This window comes from Stegostoma tigrinum, chromosome 18 (genome assembly GCF_030684315.1).
Source record: "Stegostoma tigrinum isolate sSteTig4 chromosome 18, sSteTig4.hap1, whole genome shotgun sequence".
In the NCBI taxonomy this organism is placed as follows: Eukaryota; Metazoa; Chordata; class Chondrichthyes; order Orectolobiformes; family Stegostomatidae; genus Stegostoma; species Stegostoma tigrinum.
The window spans coordinates 38,572,744-38,596,996 of record NC_081371.1 but is presented as its reverse complement, the minus strand read 5'-3'; the positions used below and the strand labels follow the sequence as shown (position 1 = coordinate 38,596,996).

At 41.9% G+C, this 24,253-nt stretch overlaps 1 protein-coding gene across 1 annotated transcript; it reads right to left on the bottom strand.

Moving 5' to 3' along the window:
• Positions 1-5,857: 5,857 nt before the first annotated feature.
• tmbim4 (transmembrane BAX inhibitor motif containing 4) lies at positions 5,858-22,901 on the bottom strand. Its single transcript, XM_048549629.2, has 8 exons — positions 22,763-22,901; positions 21,968-22,213; positions 15,283-15,391; positions 14,420-14,525; positions 12,004-12,037; positions 8,535-8,652; positions 7,254-7,299; positions 5,858-6,586 (listed from the first exon to the last, which is right to left on the bottom strand). Exons 1-8 carry the CDS (start codon positions 22,899-22,901, stop codon positions 6,380-6,382), a joined length of 1,005 nt encoding a protein of 334 aa, XP_048405586.2. The 3' UTR covers positions 5,858-6,379.
• Positions 22,902-24,253: the final 1,352 nt, after the last annotated feature.

Below are 24,253 nucleotides of genomic sequence, written 5' to 3'. Positions count from 1 at the left end.
GGGGCAATGGGCTGAGCAGTGGCAGATGGAGTATAATTTAGATAAATATTTTGTGTTGCATTTTGGAAAAGCAAATCAGAGCAGGACTTAGATAATAAAATGTGAGGCTGGATGAACACAGCAGGCCAAGCAGCATCTTAGGAGCACAAAAGCTGACGTTTCGGGCCTAGACCCTTCATCAGAGAGGGGGATGGGGAGAGGGAACTGGAATAAATAGGGAGAGAGGGGGAGGCGGACCGAAGATGGAGAGTTGGTCTTCTCCAGAGAGCACACCAACGGATCCAGAGCAATGTTAAATAGAATTGGTGAGAGTGGGTCGCCTTGCTTCACGCCCCTCTCTATGGTTATTGGGGTGGTTAAGTTACCGTTCCCTTCCACCACTGTTGTGTTGCCAGTGTATAGGTCTTTAATAAGACTTACAAAGGCCATCTTCGGTCCGCCTGCCCCTCTCTCCCTATTTATTCCAGTTCCCTCTCCCCATCCCCCTCTCTGATGAAGGGTCTAGGCCCGAAACGTCAGCTTTTGTGCTCCTGAGATGCTGCTTGGCCTGCTGTGTTCATCCAGCCTCACATTTTATTATCTTGGAATTCTCCAGCATCTGCAGTTCCCATTATCTCAGAGCAGGACTTACACAGTTCATGGTAAAGTCCTGGCGAGTGTTGCTGAACAAAGAGACCTTGGAGTGCAGGTTCATAGTTCCTTGAAAGTGGAGTCCTAGGTAGACAAGTTCGTGAAGAAGGTGTTTGGTATGCTTGCCTGAATAGGGTGGGGCTATTTTTCTTAGAGGTTTATTAAATCCTGAGGAGTATGGAAAAGGTGAATATAGCCAAGATATTTTCCCTGGGTTGGGGAAGTCAAAAACTAGACGCCATAGGTTTAAGGTAAGAGGGGAAAGATTTAATAGGACCCAGAAAATGTTTTCACACAGGGTGGTACATGTATGGAATGAGCTGCCAAAGGAAGTATTGGAGGCTGGTACAGTTATAACATTAAACAGGCATCTGGATGAGTATATAATAGGAAAGGTTTAGGTGGAATACGGGCAAAGTGCTGGCAAATGGGACTAGATTAATTTAGGATATTCGGCCAGCATCGATAAATTGGACCGAAAGATCTGTTTCCGTGCTGGACAGCTTTATGAACTGTGAATGCAGCCCAGTCCATCATGAAAATCAGCGTTCCTTCTATTGATTCTATCTACACTTGGTGCTGCCTTTGGAAAGCAGCCAGCATAATTAAAGACTCTCCCATCGCAGTTATACTCTCTTCCATCCTCTTTTATCAGTTAGAAGATATAAAAGCTTGAAAACGTACTAACAGATTCAAAAATAGTTTCTTCCCCGCTGTTATCGTTCTTATGAATGGACTTCTCATATTTTAGAGTTGATCTTTCTCTGCATCTTCTCTGTAGCCTAACACCAAATTTTGTTCATATTTCTATAAATCATAGAAATATCTAATGGCTGAAAGCCATTTGGCCCATTGTATCTCTATATGAAGGAGATAGTGGAAGCATTAATAGTGATCATTCACAAATCACTAGAGTCAGGGAGAGTCCCAGAGGACTGGAAAGTCACTAACATGACACTCCTGTTTAAGAAGGAAGTAAGGCAAAAGATGGAAAATTACAGGCCAATTAGCCTAGCCTCAGTCGTGGGTAAGGTCTTAGAGTCCATTGAAAAGGATGAGATTTCTGATTATTTGGAAGTCTATATAAAACAGGGCAAAGTCAGCATGATTGCATCAAGGGCACAAGGTGCCGCACAGGAGGCTGCTGAGTAAGATAAGGGTCCATGGTGTTAGCATGGAAAGAGGATTGGCTGTCTGGCAGAAAGCAGACAGTGGGGATAAAAGGGTCTTTCTCAGGATGGCAGTGGTGACAAGTGGTGTTCCGCAAGGGTCAGTGTTGGGACCACAACTTTTCACTTTATACATTAATGATCTAGATGAAGGAACTGAGGACATTCTGGCTAAGTTTGCAGATGATACAAAGACAGGTGGTATTGAGGTGGGGAGACTGCAGGAAGATTTGAACAGGTTAGGAGAGTGGGCAGACAAGTGGTAAATGGAGTACAACGTGGGAAAGTGTGAGGTTATGCACTTTGGTAAGAATAAAAGCATGTACTATTTTCTAAATGGGGAGAAAATTCAGAAGTCTGAAGTGCAAAGAGACTTGGGAGTTCTGGCCCAGGATTCTCTCAAGGTAAACTTGCAGGTTAAGTCAATAGTCAGGAACGCAAATGCAGTGTCAGCATTTATTTTGAGAGGACTTGAATAATGTACTGAGGCTTTATAAGGCTCTGGTCAGGCCACGTTTGGAGTATTGTGTGCAGTTTTGGGCCTTATATCTCAGGAAAGAAGTACTGGCCCTGGAGCGGGTTCAGAGGAGGTTCACAAGAATGGTCCCAGGAATGAAAAGCTTAACATATGAGGACTGTGGGACTATACTCATCAGAGTTTAGAAGGAAGACAGGGAAACTTACAGAATACTGAATGGCCTGGACAATTTGTCAGAGAGACTAGGACCTGAGGGCACAGCCTTAGAGTAAACGGATGACCTGTTAGAACAGAGATAAGGAGAAACTTCTTCAGCCAGAGAGTGGTGGATCTATGGAATTCACTGCCACAGAAGGCTGTGGAGGCCAGGTCATTGAGTACATTTAAGATTGAGATTGATAGGTTCTTGATTATCAAGGGGATCAAGGGTTATGGGGAAAAAGTGGTCGAATAGGGTTGAGGAACTTGATTGGATGGCAGAGCAGACACAATTGGCTGAATGCCTAATTTCTGCTCTTATGTTGTTGGGTCTTGATTGCATGTTTTGATTTTGAGGTATAATTCCACACACATACCACCCTCTGCGTGAAAAAGTTTCCTAGATCTCCTTCAAATCTTTCCCCTCTCACTTTAAACCTATGGCCTCTAGTTTTGGATTCCCCCACCCCAGGGAAAATACCTTGGCTATTCATTCTATCCATGCTCCTCGTGATTTTATGAACCCCTATAAGGTCACCCTTCAACTCCAGTCTATTCACACTCTTCCTATAGCTCAAACCCTCCAACTGTGGCAACATCATTATAAATCTTTTCTGACCCATATGTGTACTCTTATTAGTAGAACTTTCCTTTAATGTGGCATGGCAACTTTCATATTTCACCAAAAATAACAGGGCTGAATGTAGAGGAGCTGGGCACCTCAAAGCATCTTCTGAAACTTATGTTTTGTCTTTACTGTTCAGCCTGAAAAAAAATTACAATACAAATTACTGAAATTACGAATTGAACATAGTGGACAGGTGAATTAGTGAAGGATGGGACAAATAATCAAGCTTAATGAAACTAATAGACAGACCAATCAATAGAGGAGGAACTTGGGTAAATTAATACCTAATTAAATTGTGTTTTCTAATTAGATACAGAAAAGAGGAAAAGAATGAAGTTGCTTATAAGAAAAATAATTTTTAAAAATCCTCAAGTAACTTACAGAAGTGACATAAGACTTTTTTTCCCCCCTTTCTGGGCCTTTGAATGAAATGGGTTTATACAGGTTCAAATCCAGTGACTAAAAGGGTCTTTATGCCATGAAATAATGGCCAGATCTTTCCTAGAGAATTTCATACTTAGTTCTAGCACAAATCCAGCAGTTCCTTGAAACTTATGGCAGGATTACAGGCAAGTTCATATTTTCTGTAGAAATCACCACAAATTACTGCATGATTTGCAGCTCCGTATCTTTCCTTCACATCTTGATTTTACTCTGCTAATGGTATTTACCATGAATTTGTTTTGTTATTTTCCGAAAGCATTCTGTTTCCTGAGAAGTGATCTAAACAAACACATGTATCCCTTTTGCATTTGTTCAACTAAAAGTTGAAACTAGGCATATAAACAACTTTGTTAATTTTCCAGCATACCGTTTTAATGCCTTGTGCAGTGCCTGCAATAAAAGTGCAAATCCAGAAGTCATAGTGCAAACAAAACAATGTGAAATTCCTTAGATTTAAGTAATAGGAAGATGCTGTCATTGTGAGGGAAAGAGTTTGAAAGGAGTCATGTTTACCAGTTTCCAAAGGAAGGGGTTTGTTTTGTGTCTTGCTGCAGCAACACAAATACAACAAGTAAACCTGCAAAGGCTTAATAATCAGATTAAACAAATCTGACAATTGCATAGAATGGAATGGTAGTTTTGCTTGGAAAACTGCAGAAGAGACAGTATGACAATCCACAAAGTTTTCAAGGCTGGACCTTGGATTTTAAAATTAACTTCTGAAAATTTAGAACAAATTCACAAATAATAGTCGTTACATTTTGCTTTTAACTTAGATATAGAAGTGTCTAGTTATCTGACACAGGTTTCTTTGTTTTGTTTGCAGATCTACTGATAGTTGTACTTTTCCTTTGGACCATTGAAGTCAAATTGAGAACAGAAGATAGTAACGACAAGTAGTAAATTAGAAACAGTAGAGAGTGAGAGAGTGTGTGAACATACAATGAAAAGATAGAGGTAGCAAGGTAGCAGTTAGGAGTTCGTGTTGAGATGGAAGAGATGCAATTTGTCAAGTTTATTATAAAAGTTGAAAGATTCACCGATAAATGGCTACAGGGAGGGACTTTAATTCATCCCTTACCTTGAAAGTCAGTTTGAACGGTAAAGTTTATCTGGCTGGAAAAAGAAACAATAGTTTTGTGTGAATCAAATAAAGTCGATACAAGAGACAGAACTATAAACGACTGTGGCTGGGTTATTTTTCATCATCATTAAAGTTAATAGGGATAATTAGCCTGAAAGTGTGTTTATTCAATGTTTTCGGGTTGTTTGTTGCAAGATAAGTCAAAACTTGAAACTTCATCATTCCTTTCGTCATTCATTGTAAGTTTTACTTCCTTTTTAAAAAGTTATTGGTCTTTATAAGGATAGTGACAAATATAGACCATTTAGGTCAACTCATCTACTCATGTTTACAAAAACACAAGTTGCTGGAAAAGCTAAGGTGGTCTGGCAGCATCTGTGGAGAAAAAAAAGAAAATCAGGTCTGGTGACCCGAATCTGGGCCAGATTCTGTTCTGTGGGAGGGTCACCGAACCCGAAACGTTAACTCTGATTTTTTTTTTTTCTTCACAGATGCTGCCAGACCTACTAAGCTTTGCGAGCAATGTCTGCTTTTGTTCCTGATTTATGGGATCTCCCGTTTTGTTTTTGTTCATGTTTACATTCTACATAAGCTCCTTTCCACGTTTTAACTTTATTCGTTACCCCATTTATATATTTACTTAAAACTTATGTTAAATTTCATTCACAACAATCACCAGTTCCATTTTCTAACCAATCTGGATTGAACCAGCATACATTTGTGATCTACTTTAGATAAATTTGTAGGTATTGTTGCATTAAAAATGTGGCATTTCCTAACTTAAGTAAGCCGCATCAGATACTGTAAATTAAAAAAAGTCTACTTATGTAGACTTTTATAAATCTGAGGAAAAGGACAGTCAGGGCACCTCACCTTGGGGTCTGAATAAATAATTTCTCCAATATTAAAAACAAACACAAATTTGACAGTCTGAGTGGGGTGGGGCTGATAAAAAGACCTGAGTAGTTCTCAGTATCAAAGATCAATTTTTGACCTTTTTTGAAAATACTTAACATTTCTCGTTCTGCTTTTCAAATCCCTTGTCCCTCGGTATGTTACTCTACTGCATGATTCTCCATCTCAGGACACTTATTCACTTTACATCACTCCACCTTTGTCAGCCATGCCTTCACATGTGTAGGTCCCCAAACAAAGGAGGTATTTCATTATAATTGCTGAGTACAAGATACAATGATTTTATCTCTTTTAAAATAAGTACTAAAACATAAAATGTGAACTGCAGATTTTATTCAAAGGGATGACTTGTACAGAAATGATTTTTTTTTACAGAATAGGATTTCAACTTATAAACATTTGAGTAATTACAATAGAAAACAGACAAAAAAAAAGGCCTTTCACTGAATCCATGCCACATTTAAAATTGCTTTCTCCCAGTTAGCATCAAATATCAATTCAGATTAAAAAATACATTTTCAGCAATCTAAATTCAAATCAAACAAAGCTGAAAGAAATATTGGATTTTGGGTCTGGACTGGTGTTTCCCCACAAATTATAATATTTTTCTTCAAAATGATTCATCCAGAAGTGCCCTCAAATCTCCTTAAGGAAAAACTATACAAATTGACTATTATCAATTAAAACTATCTACACCATACAATGAATACAAATATGATCATTAAGAATAAAGTTAGACAATAAATCAACAAGTCTATACACAAAGTGCACCCCTTCATTAATTTTCAGTTAGCGACATATTAACATCTTTATTTCAACAATAATCCTCGTGATTACTTCTTGTTAAGTGATTGCAGGATTCGAAGGATATGCAAGAATAGATTAATGACATCCAAATACAGGTTAATTGAAGCCAGTACATATTCTTCAGGTGAAAGCTTATGCATCAAAACATGTGTATCATAGATGATAAAGCCACAGAAGAGAAGAGCTCCTGCAGATGCAAATACAAGCTCCACTGTGTCGCTCAAGAAGAACAGCTGAAGAAAGTTAACAGACAAATGCGTTAGGAATTCTCTTATGTTTGATGCAATTAGTTTCGTTCCTTTTAACAAAATTAAAATGACCCACTAATACTACCATGTAAATGTTCCAAGATATACATAAACAAATCTATTTATTTTGAATAGCCCCAGAATAGAAGTATTAGGCCAAATGTCTGACAGCACCTTGACCATAACTGATATTCTAACACTAAGAGGTCATACAAACACATTATAAATTAAGTCTCATACAGGTGGAGTGTGTGCATTTTAGCTGTCACACTATTACTCAGGATAATTCTCTCTGATGTATTGTAGTCAATAATCCAAGTTTATTCCTTCCCTATATGACTAGAAATCATCAGAGCGAATCATATCAGTTACGTGGAAGCCTTATTGATCCAAGATTGTGACTTCTGTCAAGGCCTTACTTCCATCAGATACATGAGTATAGCTTTGTAGCAGGGCTTTAAAGCTTCCCTCTACATATGGCAGCAGAGAAACATTTATGAATCTCATAACAGAATGAAATAATTTATAAAAGGTCCATAGAAAATTGATAAAAATCCAACTGATTCACCTTTAATCCATGTTTCTAGCCACAGTTAAACTCCTGTGACTTAAACCAATTAGGTTGGTACAATTTGAAACACCTAATACTTACTCTTAGAAATCCAGCCAGGATCAAAATCCACAGACATGCAAAGAGACTAAGGAGAAGGCAAAAAAAAATTCTAATTTAACCATTACCCTTTGAAGATGACAAGTCAGTATATACTCTAATCATCAATTCTATCTGACAACTAAGACTAAGCAACATCAAGTCTGATGAAACTATTAGGATATGGTACGTTGGTAGCATTACTGTTTTGTGCTTTGATCAATCCGCTATAATAAGTATACAAACATGTGTGCAAGAAATCAAAGAAGTGCAATATTTTTTGTACAAGAGTTGCTCTCAGATTAAAATCCTCAAATGATTTTAAGAGGAAATGCTAGCCTGCCCAATAACATCTACATTCCAGAAATGAATACTTTTTTTTAAAAGAAGTGGGTAGTTTTGCTTCTGAACAGACTTTGAAATTACTGCTATGAAACGCAGAGTGACATGACTCCCCCCCCGCCCCACACCCCAATTTAGTCATTACAAAAATGTATTTTCCAGGACTAAAATTTCTTGTCTCCTTAACATACTTGTATGTAGTCTACTGTTAATGGCCATGAACTCTGTGGCACAACATCCAACAATACAATTATTCACTGAAGTGCTATTTTCTGTGAAAATAATTTACGTTAATATAAAATCAGCGCGTCTACTATAGTAAAGACCTCCATAGATTTTGGTTGTAATGTACTATTAAACAGAATCTTACACTGTAAATATAAGTCAGGGCATAACATTTGGCATTCTTCACTTTCCCTTCCAAAGATGTAATTTCTGAAATTATTCCCTTCGCACATGAAGTCCTTTGGTACTTAATCTGAGATGTAATTCTTTGATTGAATTTTAGCAGGGTGTGCAACTGCAGGGCATCACTGCTGCTAATGTCTTATCCTGAATTAATTTTACTTACATTGTAAATGATACTGTTTCTATACTTATATGCCATTAAAGTAATTATAGATCATTTATTGTTATAACTTTTGTTAGCCAGCACTCAAAATATTATGGCATCTGTCATTTGAGTTATCAAGTGCAGTGAAGTGCCACAATCAGGAAAGCTAAACAAAAATTTCTGAATTTAGCCAGGTCACAGGATCAGGACAAGAATGAACTATATAACAGCTGTCTTCAGGTCAAAATGCAGCAATTTATTTCCAGTTATTTAAAAAATACATTATCTAAAATATTCATCTTAAAAATACTTGTTATCATAGTATTCAAAACTAAAAAGACATTACGTAGAACTTAAAATATATCCAGCTTCTTTTCCAACGTACATACCCTGCTCCATATTTACTGAAATCCCTCTTTGACTGAAACGTGTAGACAGTCAATGCAACAAATACAGCGGTTGTCAGAATGAATGCTTGCAGAACCACTAAATAGTCATAGAAAGTGACTAAAAATGGGAAAAAAAAGGACAGATTTAAAAGTCAGTCAATCAGACAGTTTGCAATATATCTCTACAGCAACATTTGATTTACTGTAATGTCCTATATGATTTGATACAACGTAATGGATTTCAACAAGCAATTTCATACAGGTGAACGGAAGGTAGCTTAGTTCTTGGATGTGAATTTGTAAAATCAAAATAGTTACATTGCTTTTCCTGTTACTGCTCTAACATGGCTGCATTTATTTCTAATCCCACAGCTAGGTGGCTCAGCAACAAAGCACATGTGAAAACACAGCTTTGCAATACCATTTTAGCATGACAGGATTGACACAGAAACTTAGAAAATACAAGCAGGAGGAAGCCACTCATTTCTTTGAGCCTGCTCTACCATTCTTCACGATCATGGCTGATCGTCCAACCCAATAGACTATTCCTGCTTTCTCCCGAGAACCTTTGATCCCATTCGCCCCAAGTATTATATCTAGTCACCTCTTAAATACATTTACTGTTTTGGAATCAACTACTTCCTGTGGTAATGAATTCCACAGGCTCACTGCTCTTTGGGTGACAAAATGTTTCCTCATCTCTGTCCTAAATAGTTTACTGTGAATCCTCAGACTGTGACTCCTGGTTCTGGACACACCCACCATCAAGAACATCCTCCTTGCATCTATCCTGCCCAGTCCTGTTAGAATCTTAGAAGTCTCTATGAGATCCCCCCACCTCAGATGTCTGAACTCTAGCAAAAACAATCCCAACCTAGTCAATCCTCATACATCAGATCTGCTATCCCCAGAATCAGCCTAGTTAACCTTTGCTGCACTCCCTTGAAAGCAAGAGCATTCTTGGTCAGAAAAGGAGGCCAAAAATGTACACAATATTGCAGGTGTAGTCTCACTAAGGTCATGTATAACTGCAAAGCACATTCCTGCTCCTGTATTCAAATCCTCTCGCAACGAAGTCCAACGTACCATTTGCCTTCTTTACCACCTGCATGCTTACCTTCAGTGACTGGTGCATAAGGACACCCAGGTCTCACTGCACACTTCGCTCTCCCAATTTACAGCCATTCAGGTAATAATCTGCTTCTTGTTTTTGCTTCCGAAATTTATCCAAATTATACTGCATCTGTCATCGATTTGCCCATTCACCTAACCGGTCGAGATCATGCTGAAGTATCTCTGCATCCTCATCACAGATGACCCTCCCACCCAACTTGGTATCATCCTTACTTCCACTCCTATGTCTTATGGTCTTATCTGCAAACTTGGAGATGTTACAATCTGTTCCCTCATCCAAATCATTAATATATATTGTGAATAGCTGAGGTGCTAGCACTAATCCCTGTGGCACCCCACTAGTTACATCCTGCCAATTTGGAAAGGACCCATTAATTCCTCCTCTTTGTTTCCTCTCTGCTGACCAGTTTCCTATCTATCTCAATACATCTCCCCTAATCCCATGCACTTTAATCTCTGGTATTAACCTCTTAGGTGGGACTTTGACTGGCTCCCCTTTGTCAACTCTACTAGTTACATTTTCATAGAATTCCAACAGATTTGTCAAGCATGATTTCCCCTTTATAAATCCACGCTGACTCTATCTGATCATGCTACTGCTTTCTAAATTCTCTGATATAAAACCCTTGACAACAGATGTGAGAATCTTCCCCATGACTGATGTTAGGCTCACCAGTCTATAATGCCCTATTTTCTCTCTATCTCCCTTTTTGAATATTGGAATGACATTAGCCACCCTCCAATCTGCAGGGACTTTTCCAAAGTCTACAGAATCCTAGATGATGACTAATGTATCGAATATTTCTTAAGGAAGTAGCTACAGTACTTCGGGACATAGATTATCAGTCCCTCTGGATTTAATCGGCCTTCAAATGCAACAATTTTCCCATATTAATCTCCCTCAGTTCTTACCACTCACTAAATCTTGCATCCTCCAACAATTCTGGTACCTGATTTCTGTCCTCTTTTTAAGACAGAACCAAAGTATGTATTCAGTTCCTCAGCCATTTCTTTGTCCCCTATTATACATTCCCCCATCTCTGCCTATAGGGGACCCAAGTTCGTCTTTAACAATCTCTTTCTCTTCATGTACCTATAGAAACTTAGATGTCAGTCTTCATCTTCCTTGCAAGCTTACTCTATTTTCCCCTTCTTAATTAATCTCTTGGTCTTTCTTTGCTGAATTCCAAACTGCTGTCAATCCTTAGGTTTATTTTTCTTCTTGGCCAATCTGTATGTTTCTTCCTTGGATCGGATACGTGGATTGTGTATGTAGTTTAAAACAAGATGCACTACACTGCTAGACCATCTAAGAGGTGCCCCTAAAATTAATTAGAAAACTGCTGACCAAGTGGTGCAGCCAGAAAGAGTCCCCTATGCCCTACCTGCTGCCTTACTCATTGCATGACTGAAGTGGCAAGTCATGCAGCAAAGCATGCAGCCAGCAGGACGGCTTGTGGTACAACCAACACAACAGGAACAGCCAGCAAGCTCTGGTGCAAGGGAAGCAAACAGCGAGAGGGTTGGGAGGGACAGCAAGCAATGTACAGCAATGACAAGAGTGGCCAGCAGCAATGGGGGTGTCCAGCAGGCTCTGCAATGGTGCACCATTAATATTGCCATCTGTCCATGTGCAAGTGGCCATCTTTACCAGCCATCTTGGCAGTGGCAACACATACGCCAGCCTAACATAATACATCATGATAGATTTATGTTACAGTCTCAAATTCAAGTTGTTGGGAACAGTGCACCTACAAGTGTCCAGTTTATTTAAATGACACACACTATCTTCATAAATCAAGACTTAGAAACTATCAAAATATATGCAGAACCAAAACTGCAGCTTACAAAGCTGAGGATTAATAAACACATTGTTCCTTTGTCTGGCTTGTATTACTCTCTCCAGTGAGGTTATCTGAGGTATACAAATACCATACTGATGGAATCTATTATGTTGAGTATATCAGTGTACTGTGGGATAATTTGTCTATGGCTATTAGCAGTTTTATCACAAAGGATCAACTTGGTTCCGTACTTGAATTACCATGTATATCAAACATGAAATCATACTGATACCAAGATTCTCCACCACGGAATTATAAATCAGAAAAATTGCTCAAAATTTTATTTTGCACAATACTTACATACCATACATTCCCTAGTCAAACTTGGCTAACAGTAAAACAAAAGGAGAAAGATTGAAGCAACCAAGATGATTACACGATTGTTCATACGCACATGTCACCAGCAACAAAGTACCCATTACTTGTAATACATTGTGATTTAAATCACATATTCCTATAAACAAACGCAAAGATTGAGTAAAAGCCCTTACCAGCAGCAGCCACAGTTGAAGCTTCCAGCAGGGTCTGCAGAGAAAATATTTACTTTTTTCATTAAATATTTAAAAAACGCATGCAGCCACAGCGGGCAACTTCCCTGCTAAAAACCCAAGACATAAAGGTCTGATCAAAAAAAGACAACCAGCAGATAGAGAATTTAGCAGACTGAAAGGATTAATTGTTTCTCTCTTCGTAGATGCTGCCAGACATGAATTTCTCCAGCATCTTATGATTTAACTCCATACAGTTAATGACAGCAAACATTGAAGATGTACGGCTCATCTTTCCACAACAAATTTCAAAATCAATTTTGGTGGTAACATGATCTATGGGACCAGACTAGACTGAGCAAGTTGAAATTCGTCAGCATAGAAATTACCCCAAATTCAAGCTGAATTATAATTAGTCAAAGAATTAAGAAATGTGTAACCCAGGTGACAGAGAAACAACTTTTGGTTAGTAATTTATACATTAAATGCTATTATTGTCTTCCAGGAAGGACAGCTGTCAATTTTGATTTGGATTTTAGGCATTAAAAGCACTGAAAAATTATCCCAGTTGTCAGTTTTAGCAGTCAGTAAGTACTGCACAACTGAAATGTGATTTGTATTGGCTACAAACATCAAACAATTCCATTTGGAAATTTTATCTCTTGCCAGATCTTGTTAAAAAAACTGATTTTAACTCTAGGTGGTTAGATTCCAATGCTATTGTTACTGTATTATATTGATTCCACACCTTTTTGTACCATTTGGATTGTGTAGATCAATTAATTTGTAAATACATGGCTAACAAGTGGCACATAATCTTAAGTGACTGTATACTTATTCAATGATGGAACAATGTGATAAGCATCTCGTGATCTTCAGTGAATGATACAATATAACTGCTGGCCAAGTCTAAACCAGCTTGGTAAACGTACAGGCATGCAGGATTCAATTCAAAGGAGAAATTGCTCTTAGCCTCAAAACAAAAATTAGTTACAAAACAGCCTGAACTGTCAACAGCACAAGAGTGTAAAATCATTCCATAAACATTTAAAAGTTCAGTAATAATACAATCTTGAACATTAAAATAAACGTCTGAATTATAACAAATCTGTGAAATAATGAATCCTTAATGCAATGCTTGTATTCAGTTGGTTTTATGAATTGAAGCCAGGACTTGCACGTTCTCTTTGGCAACCTTATAATTTATGTGAATTTTTTTTTTAAGCATAAGATTTTAGTTTTCCATGAGAATATTAAAAACATTTACAGAAGTCAAAAAAAGAGTAGCTTCACTTTCAATTACTCTACAGCAGCATATTTACTCCCCTCCAACCCCACCACACCCGGGACTTTCCCCTGCAACCGCAGGAAGTGGTACACCTGCCCCCACACCTCCTCCCTCGCTCCCATCCCAGACCCCAAGAAGACTTTCCACATCAAACAGATGTTCACCTGCACATCCGCCAATGTGGTATACTGCATCCGGTGTACCTGTTGTGGCCTCTTCTGCATCACGGAAACCAAGCGGAGGCTTCGGGACCGCTTTGCAGAACACCTCCGCTCGGTTCGCAATAAACACAGGCACTTCCCAGTCGCGAACCATTTCAACTCCGCCTCCCATTCCTCAGATGACATGCCCATTCTGGGCCTCCGGCAGTACCACAAAGATGCCACCCGAAGGTTGCAGAAACAGCAACTGGTATTCCGCTTGGGAAACCTGCAGCCCAATGGTATCAATGTGGATTTGACAAGCTTCAAAATCTCCCCTTCCCCCACCACATCCCAAAACCAACCCAGTTCTTCCCCTCCTCCCACTGCAGCCCAAAACCAGCCCAGCTCGTCCCCGCCTCCCTAACCTGGTCTTCCTCTCACCTATCCCCTCCTCAAGCCACATCCCTATTTCCTTCCTACTAGCCTCATCCCACCCCCTTGATCTGTCCTACTTCCCGGACTGACCTGTCCCCTCCCTACCTACACTCACCTCTACTGGCTCCATCCCCACCCCTTTAACTTGTCTGTCTCCTCTCCACCTATCTTCTCTATCCATCTTCGATCCACCTCCCCCTCTCTCCCCATTTACTACAGAACCCTCTCCCCCTCCCACTTTTCTGAAGAAGGGTCTAGGCCCGAAACGTCAGCTTTTGTGGTCCTAAGATGCTGTTCGGCCTGCTGTGTTCATCCAGCTCCACACTTGGTTATCTTGGATTCTCCAGCATCTGCAGTTCCAATTAACTCTGCATGTTTACTCGATTTTTGATCAAACATTTCACAACTGATTCTCACAATAAGAAAAACTGGTTAGACCAACTTTCTTTTAGTACAGGAACAAGAAACTCATAAAATAAAGCATTTAACAATTTAACTCAGTGACATTTAGTTAACAAGTTTGTATTTGACCCCAATTCAATTGAGTACTTACAAATGCAAACAGGAGATACAGATTAATAGGATGTTGATGTCTGTAAATTGCTAGAGCAATTATTAGACCCAGAGATCCTAAGCATGCTATCAACACCAATGCAGGGCTAGAATGGGAGCAAGATAATAAAGTTAGAAGTGCAAATAAAACAGAAAAAGAACACATATTTCTATTAAATTTTAAATTTAGGGAAGATGATGGCCTTGGGGTATTATTGCTAGACTATTATTCCAGAGACCCTGGTAATGTTCTGGGCAGCAATGTTTGAATCCCCCTCCATGGCAAATGGTGGAATTTGAATCCACAAAAAAATCTATGTTGACCATGAATCCATTGCTGATTGTTGGGAAATTGTTCACTAATGTCTTTTAGGGAAGGAAAAGCCATCGTTACCTGGTTTGGCCTATGTGACACCAGACCACAACAATGTGGTTGATTTTTAACTACCCTCTGGAGAGTTAGGGGTGGGTAATAAATGTTGGCCTTGCCACTGACACCCACATTCCATGATTTTTTTTCAAAAAAGTTCATTATGCACTGTCAAAGGAACAGTTGTACATAGCAAGAATGACAGATGCTGGAGTCAGAGTCAATGCAGTCCTGATGAAGGGTCCCAACCTGAAACATCAACTCTCCTGCTCCTCTGATGCTGCCTGACCTGCTCAGTTCCTCCAGTTTCCACACTGTACTGAGGGGAACACTTGTAATCTATTTCTATATTAGAACTGGAATTGGATAAGCTTAAATTACTGGAATTGGATAAGCTTAAATTACTGGAATGGTCACAATAAAAACAAAACAATTATGGGAAAGGTGACCTAATCCATCAATATACAATTTGTTACAAAATAAATGCAAGTTACCTTCCATGAATGACATTCTTGATTGTATCACTATACATGAACACAGCAGATGTCACAGTAGTAAGAATAATCTGGGCAGACAAGATGGTGTATACCTTCCGCAGAAATCCTATCACAAGGAAACAACTGATATTAAACTACTGATATCATCTACGAGATAACATTTATGACACAGGAACATTTTGTGTCTAATGATACATTTATTAATGTCCTCAAAGTACAGTTCTGTTTTTATCTATTATGTTCTTGTCATTAAGGGCTACCCTTTCCAAATATTTTCTAATCAACTTGTTCAGAGATATTATTACCCACCTTTGGAGTAGGTGGAACTTGAACCTGGGCCTCCTGGTTCATAAGTATGGACACTACCACTTCACAAAAACCTACGGGTTAACCTTTCTGCATCTTCCTTTTCTATCATCTGTGGCCAATCATCACTCCCATGCCACTTTTCAGAACGATTGGTCAACCATAACAAGTCACAGGCCCCACAATATCCCAAGAAAACATAGCTCACAGCTTGCAATTACTATTTTCTCCACAAAGTTCCCCCACCTGGTCAGATATTTCACAGCTCAGGCTGCCCAGATGCTGTAGCCCCACCATACCATGGCCTTTGAAGCACCAGATTTTTGTATACACTGTTGAACCAGTTGAAATTACATTTCTAAGACTTGAAAGTCCCTATTTTCTTTCAAAACAAGGAAGCTTCCATCCTATCCCATTTCAGACAGAATAAGGATTTGTGAAATGATTTTTAGAAACGCGCAAGTTTTTACAAAATTCTCATATTTAGGAAAAGAAGCCTCACCCTCTTTTCCCCACCATCCCAGAGGTTCCCCCACCCTAGTTAATTCTCCTTCACTGTCTCTCTCCCTTCCTACTTCTCCTTTTCTCCTTTCCCCCAACATTCTCTTACCCACCCCTCTCAAACCCCCATCCTTCTCCATCCACCCATGCCCCAACCCTCTCCCCTCACTGACTCTCTTTTCCCTCACATTATCTGAAAGTTAACATTCTAACCTGAAGGAAAGCCAATTATTTATATGGTGTTAGGTAAGAACTTTCAAAAGTTAATTGAGGACATATGTTTGCAGGTAAAGGAATGGCTGGTAAATGGGAAGCCTTCAAAAATGAGATAATGAGAGTTCAGAGACAGCAAGTTCCTGTTAGGGTGAAGGGCAAGGCTGGCAGGTGGAGTGAACGCTGGATTACTAAAGAAATTGAGGTCTTGGTTGAGAAAAGGAGGAAACATATGTCAGGTGTATAGAGGCAGTAGGAGGGAAAAGGGAAATCAGGAGGGCAAAAACGGGGCATAACTTTGGCAAATAGAGTTAAGGAGAATCCAAAGGGATTCTACAAATACATTAAGGACAAATGGGTAACTAAGGAGAAAAGGGGCCCTGAAAGATCAGCAATGCCGCGATGTATGGAACCGCAGGAGTCGGGGGGGGGGGGGGGGGGTAGATACTGAATGAATATTTTGTATCAGTATTTACTGTGGAAAAGTATATGGAAGATAGAGAGAACATGGGGAAAATAAATAGCGATATCTTCAAAATTATCCATTTTGTAGAGGAAGTCTTCAAACACAAAGGTGGATAAATCCCCAGGACCTGATCAGGTGTATCCTAGAACTTTGTAGAAGCTCTTGAAGTGATTGCTGGGCTCCTTTCTGTTATATTTACATCATCGACAGCCACAGGTGAGGTGCTGGAAGGCTGGAGGTTAGATGACATGGTGCCACTTTTTAAGAAATACGGTAAGGAAATGCAAGGGAACAATAGACGAGTGAGCCTGACATCAGCAGTGGGCAAGTTGCTGGATGGAATTCTGAGAGACAACAGTTACATGTGTTTGGAAAGGCAAGAACTTATTAGAGATAGACAACATGGCTTTGTGCATAGGAAGTCATGTCTCACTAACTTAATTAAGTTTTTTGGAAGTAGTAATGAAGATGACTGATGAGGGCAGAGCGGTGGGTATGATCTACATGTACTTCAGTCAGGTGGTCAACAAGGTTTCTCACAGTAGACTGGTTAGTGAGGTTAGATCACATTGGAATACAGGGAGAACTAGCATTTGGAAACAGAACTGGCTCAAAAGAAGACAGAGGGTAATGGTGGTGGTGGACAGTTGCTTTTCAGACTGGAGGCCTGTGACCAGTGTGCCAAAACGATTGGTGCTAGGGCCACTGCTTTTCATCATTTATATGAATGATTTGGATGTGCACATTGCAGGTATGATTAAGTTTGCAGATGACACCAAAATTGGAGGTGTAGTGGACAGTGAGGAAGGTTGCGTCAGCATACAACCGGGTCTTGATCAGATGGGCCAAGGAGTGGCAGATGGAATTTAATTTAGATAAATGTCAGGTGCTGCATTTGGAAAGGCAAACCAGGGCAGGATTTATATACCAAATGGTAAGGTTTTGGGGAGTATTGCTGAACAAAGAGACTTTGGAGTGCAGGTTCATAGTTCCTTGAAAGTGGAATCCCAGGTGGACAGGATAGTGAAGACAATATTTGGTATGCTTGCCTTTATTGGTTACTGCATTGAGTATAGGCATTGGCAGGTCAAGTTGCAGCTGTACAGGACATTAGAGATAATGGGAACTGCAGATGCTGGAGAATCCAAGATAACAAAGTGCGGAGATGGATGAACACAGCAGGCGAAGCAGCATCTCAGGAGCACAAAATCTGACGTTTCGGACCTAGATCCTTCATCAGAGAGCAAATAGTTCTCCCTGTATTCCAATGTGATCTACCCTCACTAACCAGTCTACTGTGAGAAACCTTGTTGACCACCTGACTGAAGTACATGTAGATCATACCCACCGCTCTGCCCTCATCAATCTTCTTCATTACTACTTCCAAAAAACTCAATTAAATTAGTGAGACATGATTTCCTATGCACAAAGCCATGTTGTCTATCTCTAATAAGTACTTGCCTTTCCAAACACATGTAACTGTTGTCTCTCAGAATTCCATCCAGCAACGTGCCCACTGCTGATGTCAGGCTCACTCGTCTATTGTTCCCTCACTTTTCCTTACCATTTTTCTTAAAAAGTGGCACCATGTCAGAGATGAAGGGTCTAGGCCCAAAACGTCAGCTTTTGTGCTCCTGAGATGCTGCTTGGCCTGCTGTGTTCATCCAGCTCCACACTTTGTTATCCAGGTCATTAATTAGGCTACTGTTGGAATACTGCATGTAATTCTGATCTCAGGAGCACAAAAGCTGACGTTTCGGGCCTAGACCCTTCATCAGAGAGGGGGATGGGGAGAGGGAACTGGAATAAATAGGGAGAGAGGGGGAGGCGGACTGAAGATGGAGATTAAAGAAGATTGGTTGGAGAGAGTAGATGTGGGGAGGTAGGGAGGGGATAGGTCAGTCCAGGGAAGACGGACAGGTCAAGGAGGTGGGATGAGGTTGGTAGGTAGATGGGGGTGCGGCTTGTGGTGGGAGGAAGGGATGGGTGAGAGGAAGAACCGGTTAGGGAGGCAGAGACAGGTTGGACTGGTTTTGGGATGCAGTGGGTGGGGGGGAAGAGCTGGGCTGGTTGTGTGGTGCAGTGGGGGGAGGGGACGAACTGGGCTGGTTTAGGGATGCAGTTGGGTAAGGGGAGATTTTGAAACTGGTGAAGTCCACATTGATACCATTAGGCTGCAGGGTTCCCAGGCGGAATATGAGTTGCTGTTCCTGCAACCTTCGGGTGGCATCATTGTGGCAGTGCAGGAGGCCCATGATGGACATGTCATCTAGAGAATGGGAGGGGGAGTGGAAACAGTTTGCGACTGGGAGGTGCAGTTGTTTGTTGCGAACTGAGTGGAGGTGTTCTGCAAAGCGGTCTCCAAGCCTCCGCTTGGTTTCCCCAACGTAGAGGAAGCCGCACCGGGTACAATGGATGCAGTATACCACATTGGCAGATGTGCAGGTGAACCTCTGCTTAATGTGGAATGTCATCTTGGGGCCTGGGATAGGGGTGAGGGGGGAGGTGTGGGGGCAAGTGTAGCATTTCCTGCGGTTGCAGGGGAAGGTGCCGGGTGTGGTGGGGTTGGAGGGCAGTGTGGAGCGAACAAGGGAGTCACGGAGAGAGTGGTCTCTCCGGAAAGCAGACAGGGGTGGGGATGGAAAAATGTCTTGGGTGGTGGGGTCGGATTGTAAATGGCGGAAGTGTCGGAGGATGATGCGTTGTATCCGGAGGTTGGTAGGGTGGTGTGAGAGAACGAGGGGGATCCTCTTAGGGCGGTTGTGGCGGGGGCGGGGTGTGAGGGATGTGTTGCGGGAAATACGGGAGACGCGGTCGAGGGCGTTCTCGATCACTGTGGGGGGAAAGTTGCGGTCCTTAAAGAACTTGGACATCTGGGATGCGCGGGAGTGGAATGTCTTATCGTGGGAGCAGATGCGGCGGAGGTGGAGGAATTGGGAATAGGAGATGGAATTTTTGCAGGTGGGTGGGTGGGAGGAGGTGTATTCTAGGTAGCTGTGGGAGTCGGTGGGCTTGAAATGGACATCAGTTACAAGCTGGTTGCCTGAGATGGAGACTGAGAGGTCCAGGAAGGTGAGGGATGTGCTGGAGATGGCCCAGGTGAACTGAAGGTTGGGGTGGAAGGTGTTGGTGAAGTGGATGAACTGTTCGAACTCCTCTGGGGAGCAAGAGGTGGCGCCGATACAGTCATCAATGTACCGGAGGAAGAGGTGGGGTTTGGGGCCTGTGTAGGTGCGGAAGAGGGAGTGTTCCACGTAACCTACAAAGAGGCAGGCATAGCTGGGGCCCATGCGGGTGCCCATGGCCACCGCCTTAGTCTGTAGGAAGTGGGAGGAGTCAAAAGAGAAGTTGTTGAGGGTGAGGACGAGTTCAGCTAGGCGGATGAGAGTGTCGGTGGAGGGGGACTGGTCGGGCCTGCGGGACAGGAAGAAGCGGAGGGCCTTGAAGCCATCTGCATGCGCAATGCAGGTGTATAGGGACTGGACGTCCATGATGAATATGAGGTGTTGGGGGCCAGGGAATTGGAAGTCCTGGAGGAGGTGGAGGGCGTGGGTGGTGTCACGGATGTAGGTGGGGAGTTCCTGGACCAAAGGGGAGAAAATGGAGTCCAGATAGGCGGAGGTGAGTTCGGTGGGGCAGGAGCAGGCTGAGACGATGGGTCGACCAGGGCAGGCAGGTTTGTGGATTTTGGGAAGGAGATAGAAACGGGCCGTGCAGGGTTGGGGAACAAATGTGGTATACTGCATCCATTGTACCCGGTGCGGCTTCCTCTACATTGGGGAAACCAAGCGGAGGCTTGGAGACCGCTTTGCAGAACACCTCCGCTCAGTTCGCAACAAACAACTGCACCTCCCAGTCGCAAACCATTTCCACTCCCCCTCCCATTCTCTAGATGACATGTCCATCATGGGCCTCCTGCACTGCCACAATTATGCCACCCGATGGTTGCAGGAACAGCAACTCATATTCCGCCTGGGAACCCTGCAGCCTAATGGTATCAATGTGGACTTCAACAGTTTCAAAATCTCCCCTTCCCCTACTGCATCCCTAAACCAGCCTAGTTCGTCCCCTCCCCCCACTGCACCACACAACCAGCCCAGCTCTTCCCCCCCACCCACTGCATCCCAAAACCAGGCCAACCTGTCTCTGCCTCCCTAACCGGTTCTTCCTCTCACCCATCCCTTCCTCCCACCCCAAGCCGCACCCCCATCTACGTACTAACCTCATCCCACCTCCTTGACCTGTCCGTCTTCCCTGGACTGACCTATCCGCTCCCTACCTCCCCACATATACTCTCTCCACCTATCTTCTTTTCTCTCCATCTTCGGTCCGCCTCCCCCCCTCTCCCTATTTATTCCAGTTCCCTCTCCGATGAAGGGTCTAGGCCCGAAACGTCAGCTTTTGTGCTCCTGAGATGCTGTTTGGCCTGCTGTGTTCATCCAGCCTCACATTTTATTATCTTGGAATTCTCCAGCATCTGCAGTTCCCATTGTCTCTGTAACTCTGATCTCCCTGCTTTAGGAAGGACATTGTGAAACTTGAAAGGGTTCAGAGAAGATTTACAAGGAAGTTGCCAGGGTTGGAGGGTTTGAGCTATAGGGAGAGGCTGAATTGGCTGGTCGTAGTATCCCTGGAGCATTGGAGGCTGAGGGGTGGCCTTGTAGACATGTATAAAATCATGAGGGGCATGGTTAGGGTAAATAGATGAGGTATTTTGCCTGGGGTGGGGGAGTCTAAAAATTGGAGGGCACAGGTTTAAGGTCCAGGGGAAAGATATAAAAGGGACCTAAAAGGCAGCTTTTTCAAGCAGAGGGTGGTGCACGCATGGAAGCAGCTGCCAGAGGAAGTGGTGAAGGCTGGTGCAATTACAACATTTAAAAAGGGCATCTGGAAAGGTATAGGAACAGCAAGGGTTTAGAGGGATATGAGCCAAAAGCTAGCAAATGGTGCTAGATTACTTAAGGATAATCGGTCGGCATGGACGAGTTGGACCGAAGAGTCTGTTTCCGTGCTGTATATGTGACATGCTCTGTGCCGTCCCCTTATTTACGCTGTCAGCGCCCCCCCCATGTTGTCTTCCTCACTACCACCCTACCCAACTCAACCCCGTACACCATGTCGGCCCCAGCAGCCATCGTTCCTCCTCTCTCTTCTCCTCCACCCCCCCGTCTAACTGTGCCGTTGCGTTGCCCTTACCCATGCGGATGTCGACGCTGGCCGACGCCACACTGGTACCGTAGTTGAAATCATCTTCGATGGACGATCGGGGATAAGGATCCATCACTTCACGAACCAACAGACTCCCGACAACTACTTCCGGGGTCACACCACACCACTCCCCCCGACCTTTCCCGTGGCACAGTCCGATCCCAGAGCTCCGCCGCCTTAACCGCTCCCAGCTACCCAACCCCGCCCTAAACCCAACAAATCCAAACACTGCCGCTGTTCGAGGGTTGCGTTTTCTTTTGTTGATTCAATTTTACCTCTATTCCATTTTAACTGCTGCTGTGCAGCCACTTACACCTTGTTTAGACACATCTTTTGTTTCTGTGGTATATTCATTACTCCTCCCTCCGTGAAACATTTCATTATTTAATTCCATAGTGTCTACGGTGGGAAATGCAGAGAAACAGTAAAGGGTGGGTCGGTGTGGACTCGATGGGCTGAATGATTTGCTTCTAAACTGTAGGAATTGTTCTAAAAAAAATTCTGACCTGGATCCTGTCATTTTGCATTGACTTTTCCATTTGTTCCTTTTCCTGCTCCAGCCTCTTCCACTTGATCTTCTATTGCATTTATCTCCTATCCCATCCCCCACTCTGGAGAAGAGTTATTGACCTGGAGCGTTGTTCCCTTGACGTTCAATAGCATTACTGTCAGAAAATCCCCTGTCAACATTCTGGGTGTGACCATTGACTGGTAATTGAACTGGACTAGCTGTTTAAAAACAAGAGGTTACAAGAACATATTAGAAATGGAATTTATTCTAACGTGTACGCAAGTGTAGAAGCACCACCACATGTACTGTCAATTGTAGCAGTTTCAAAAGTCGGACAATTTGGTCATCAGCTTCCTGATTTTCACATTTGACAGTGTACATCTGAATATCATAAACTGTTGTCTCATGCATTCTTTAATAATGGTGAGGGCTGATAAACTTGGTATTATTCCTACCACAAAGTAAAAGCCATTTCCTATCTGTTCTTTCTGGACACAGTGAGTGCACTGCTGACTGTTTCAAACATTTTGGGCTTTTGTACAAAATTCCAGCAATTTTTGAGTGTTGCTTAAGTTATATTAATGATTTAGATGAGCGAACTAAGTGTAATGCCTGCAGACTTGGAGATGATACACAGCTGGATGAGTGAGCAATGAGAAGGATACAGACATACTTCAGAGTGATTTGGACAAACTGAATGACCAAATGTATGGCAGATGAAATATAATGTGGATAAATTTGAGTTTTCCAGTTTGGTAGCAAAAACAGAAAATCCAGATTTTTTTCGAATGGTGAAATGTTGGGAAAAGGAAAGGTGCGACAAGACTTGGGTTTCCTTGTACACCAATCACTGAAAGTAAGCACATAGTATTGTGTGCAATTTTGGTCTCCTCATCTGAGCAAGGATGGTCTGTCTATGGAAGGATTGCAACAGAGATTTGCTAGTCTGAATCTTGGCATGGCAGAACTGATGAGAAGAGACTAACTTGGTTGGAACTATATTCATTTGAGTTTAGAAGAGTGAGGGGTGATTACATAGAAACTCATAAAATTCAAACAGGAGTGGACAGGGTAAATGCGGGAAGGATGTTCCTGATGATTGGCGTGTCCAGAGCGAGTATCAAAGTTTAAGGAAACAGGGTAGGCCTTTTAGGACAGAAATGAGAATTTCTTCAGCCAGAGAGTGGTGAGCCTGCAAAATTCTTCACCACAGGAAACTGTTGAGGCCAAAACACTGGAGACTTTCAAATAAGATGTATATTTCTTAGGATAGAAGAGATGAAAGGATATGGGAGAAAGCTGGAAGAGGTATTGAGCTGGATGATTAGCTATGATCATGATCATGGTCTACTTCTGCTTTCTATGTTGTATGTTTCTAATTTATTTAGTATGTGATAGATGTTTGATGTTTTTGTAAAGACACCAAATAAGTGGGTTGCCCCAGGTTGTTGCTGTTTCTCTTTAATGCAATGACTAATGTTACTCAATAGTATTCTTTTCATGAAATGGATAGAAGTCAAATAAATTGAGAAATGGACTTTATAGCAGCAAACTTTCATTTTTAATTTTTACCAAAACCTGTCACTTGATAATAAACATTTTAACCAGGTTAGTAGCATGGTGGATAGGAATTGGTTTATGTGTGTTGCCTGAAACAAAAGACTTGTATAAGAGATTATTTGGAAACAAGCATATAAATTGGAGGTAACCTTGTGACACAGGTGTGTAATTAATTAGGAGACAGGGCAGTTACAAAGGGAATG

Excerpts from the sequence above, each read along its gene's own strand:
- tmbim4 (XM_048549629.2), bottom strand. The coding sequence starts at position 22,901 with ATGCATGAGACAACAGTTTATGATATTCAGATGTACACTGTCAAATGT. Across the intron at positions 22,214-22,762 it reads GCTTCTACACTTGCGTACAC|CGGCAGTGTTTGGATTTGTT; the intron begins GTTAGAATAAAT and ends ACCCTCGAACAG. Across the intron at positions 14,526-15,282 it reads AAGAATGTCATTCATGGAAG|CCCTGCATTGGTGTTGATAG; the intron begins GTAACTTGCATT and ends CTCCCATTCTAG.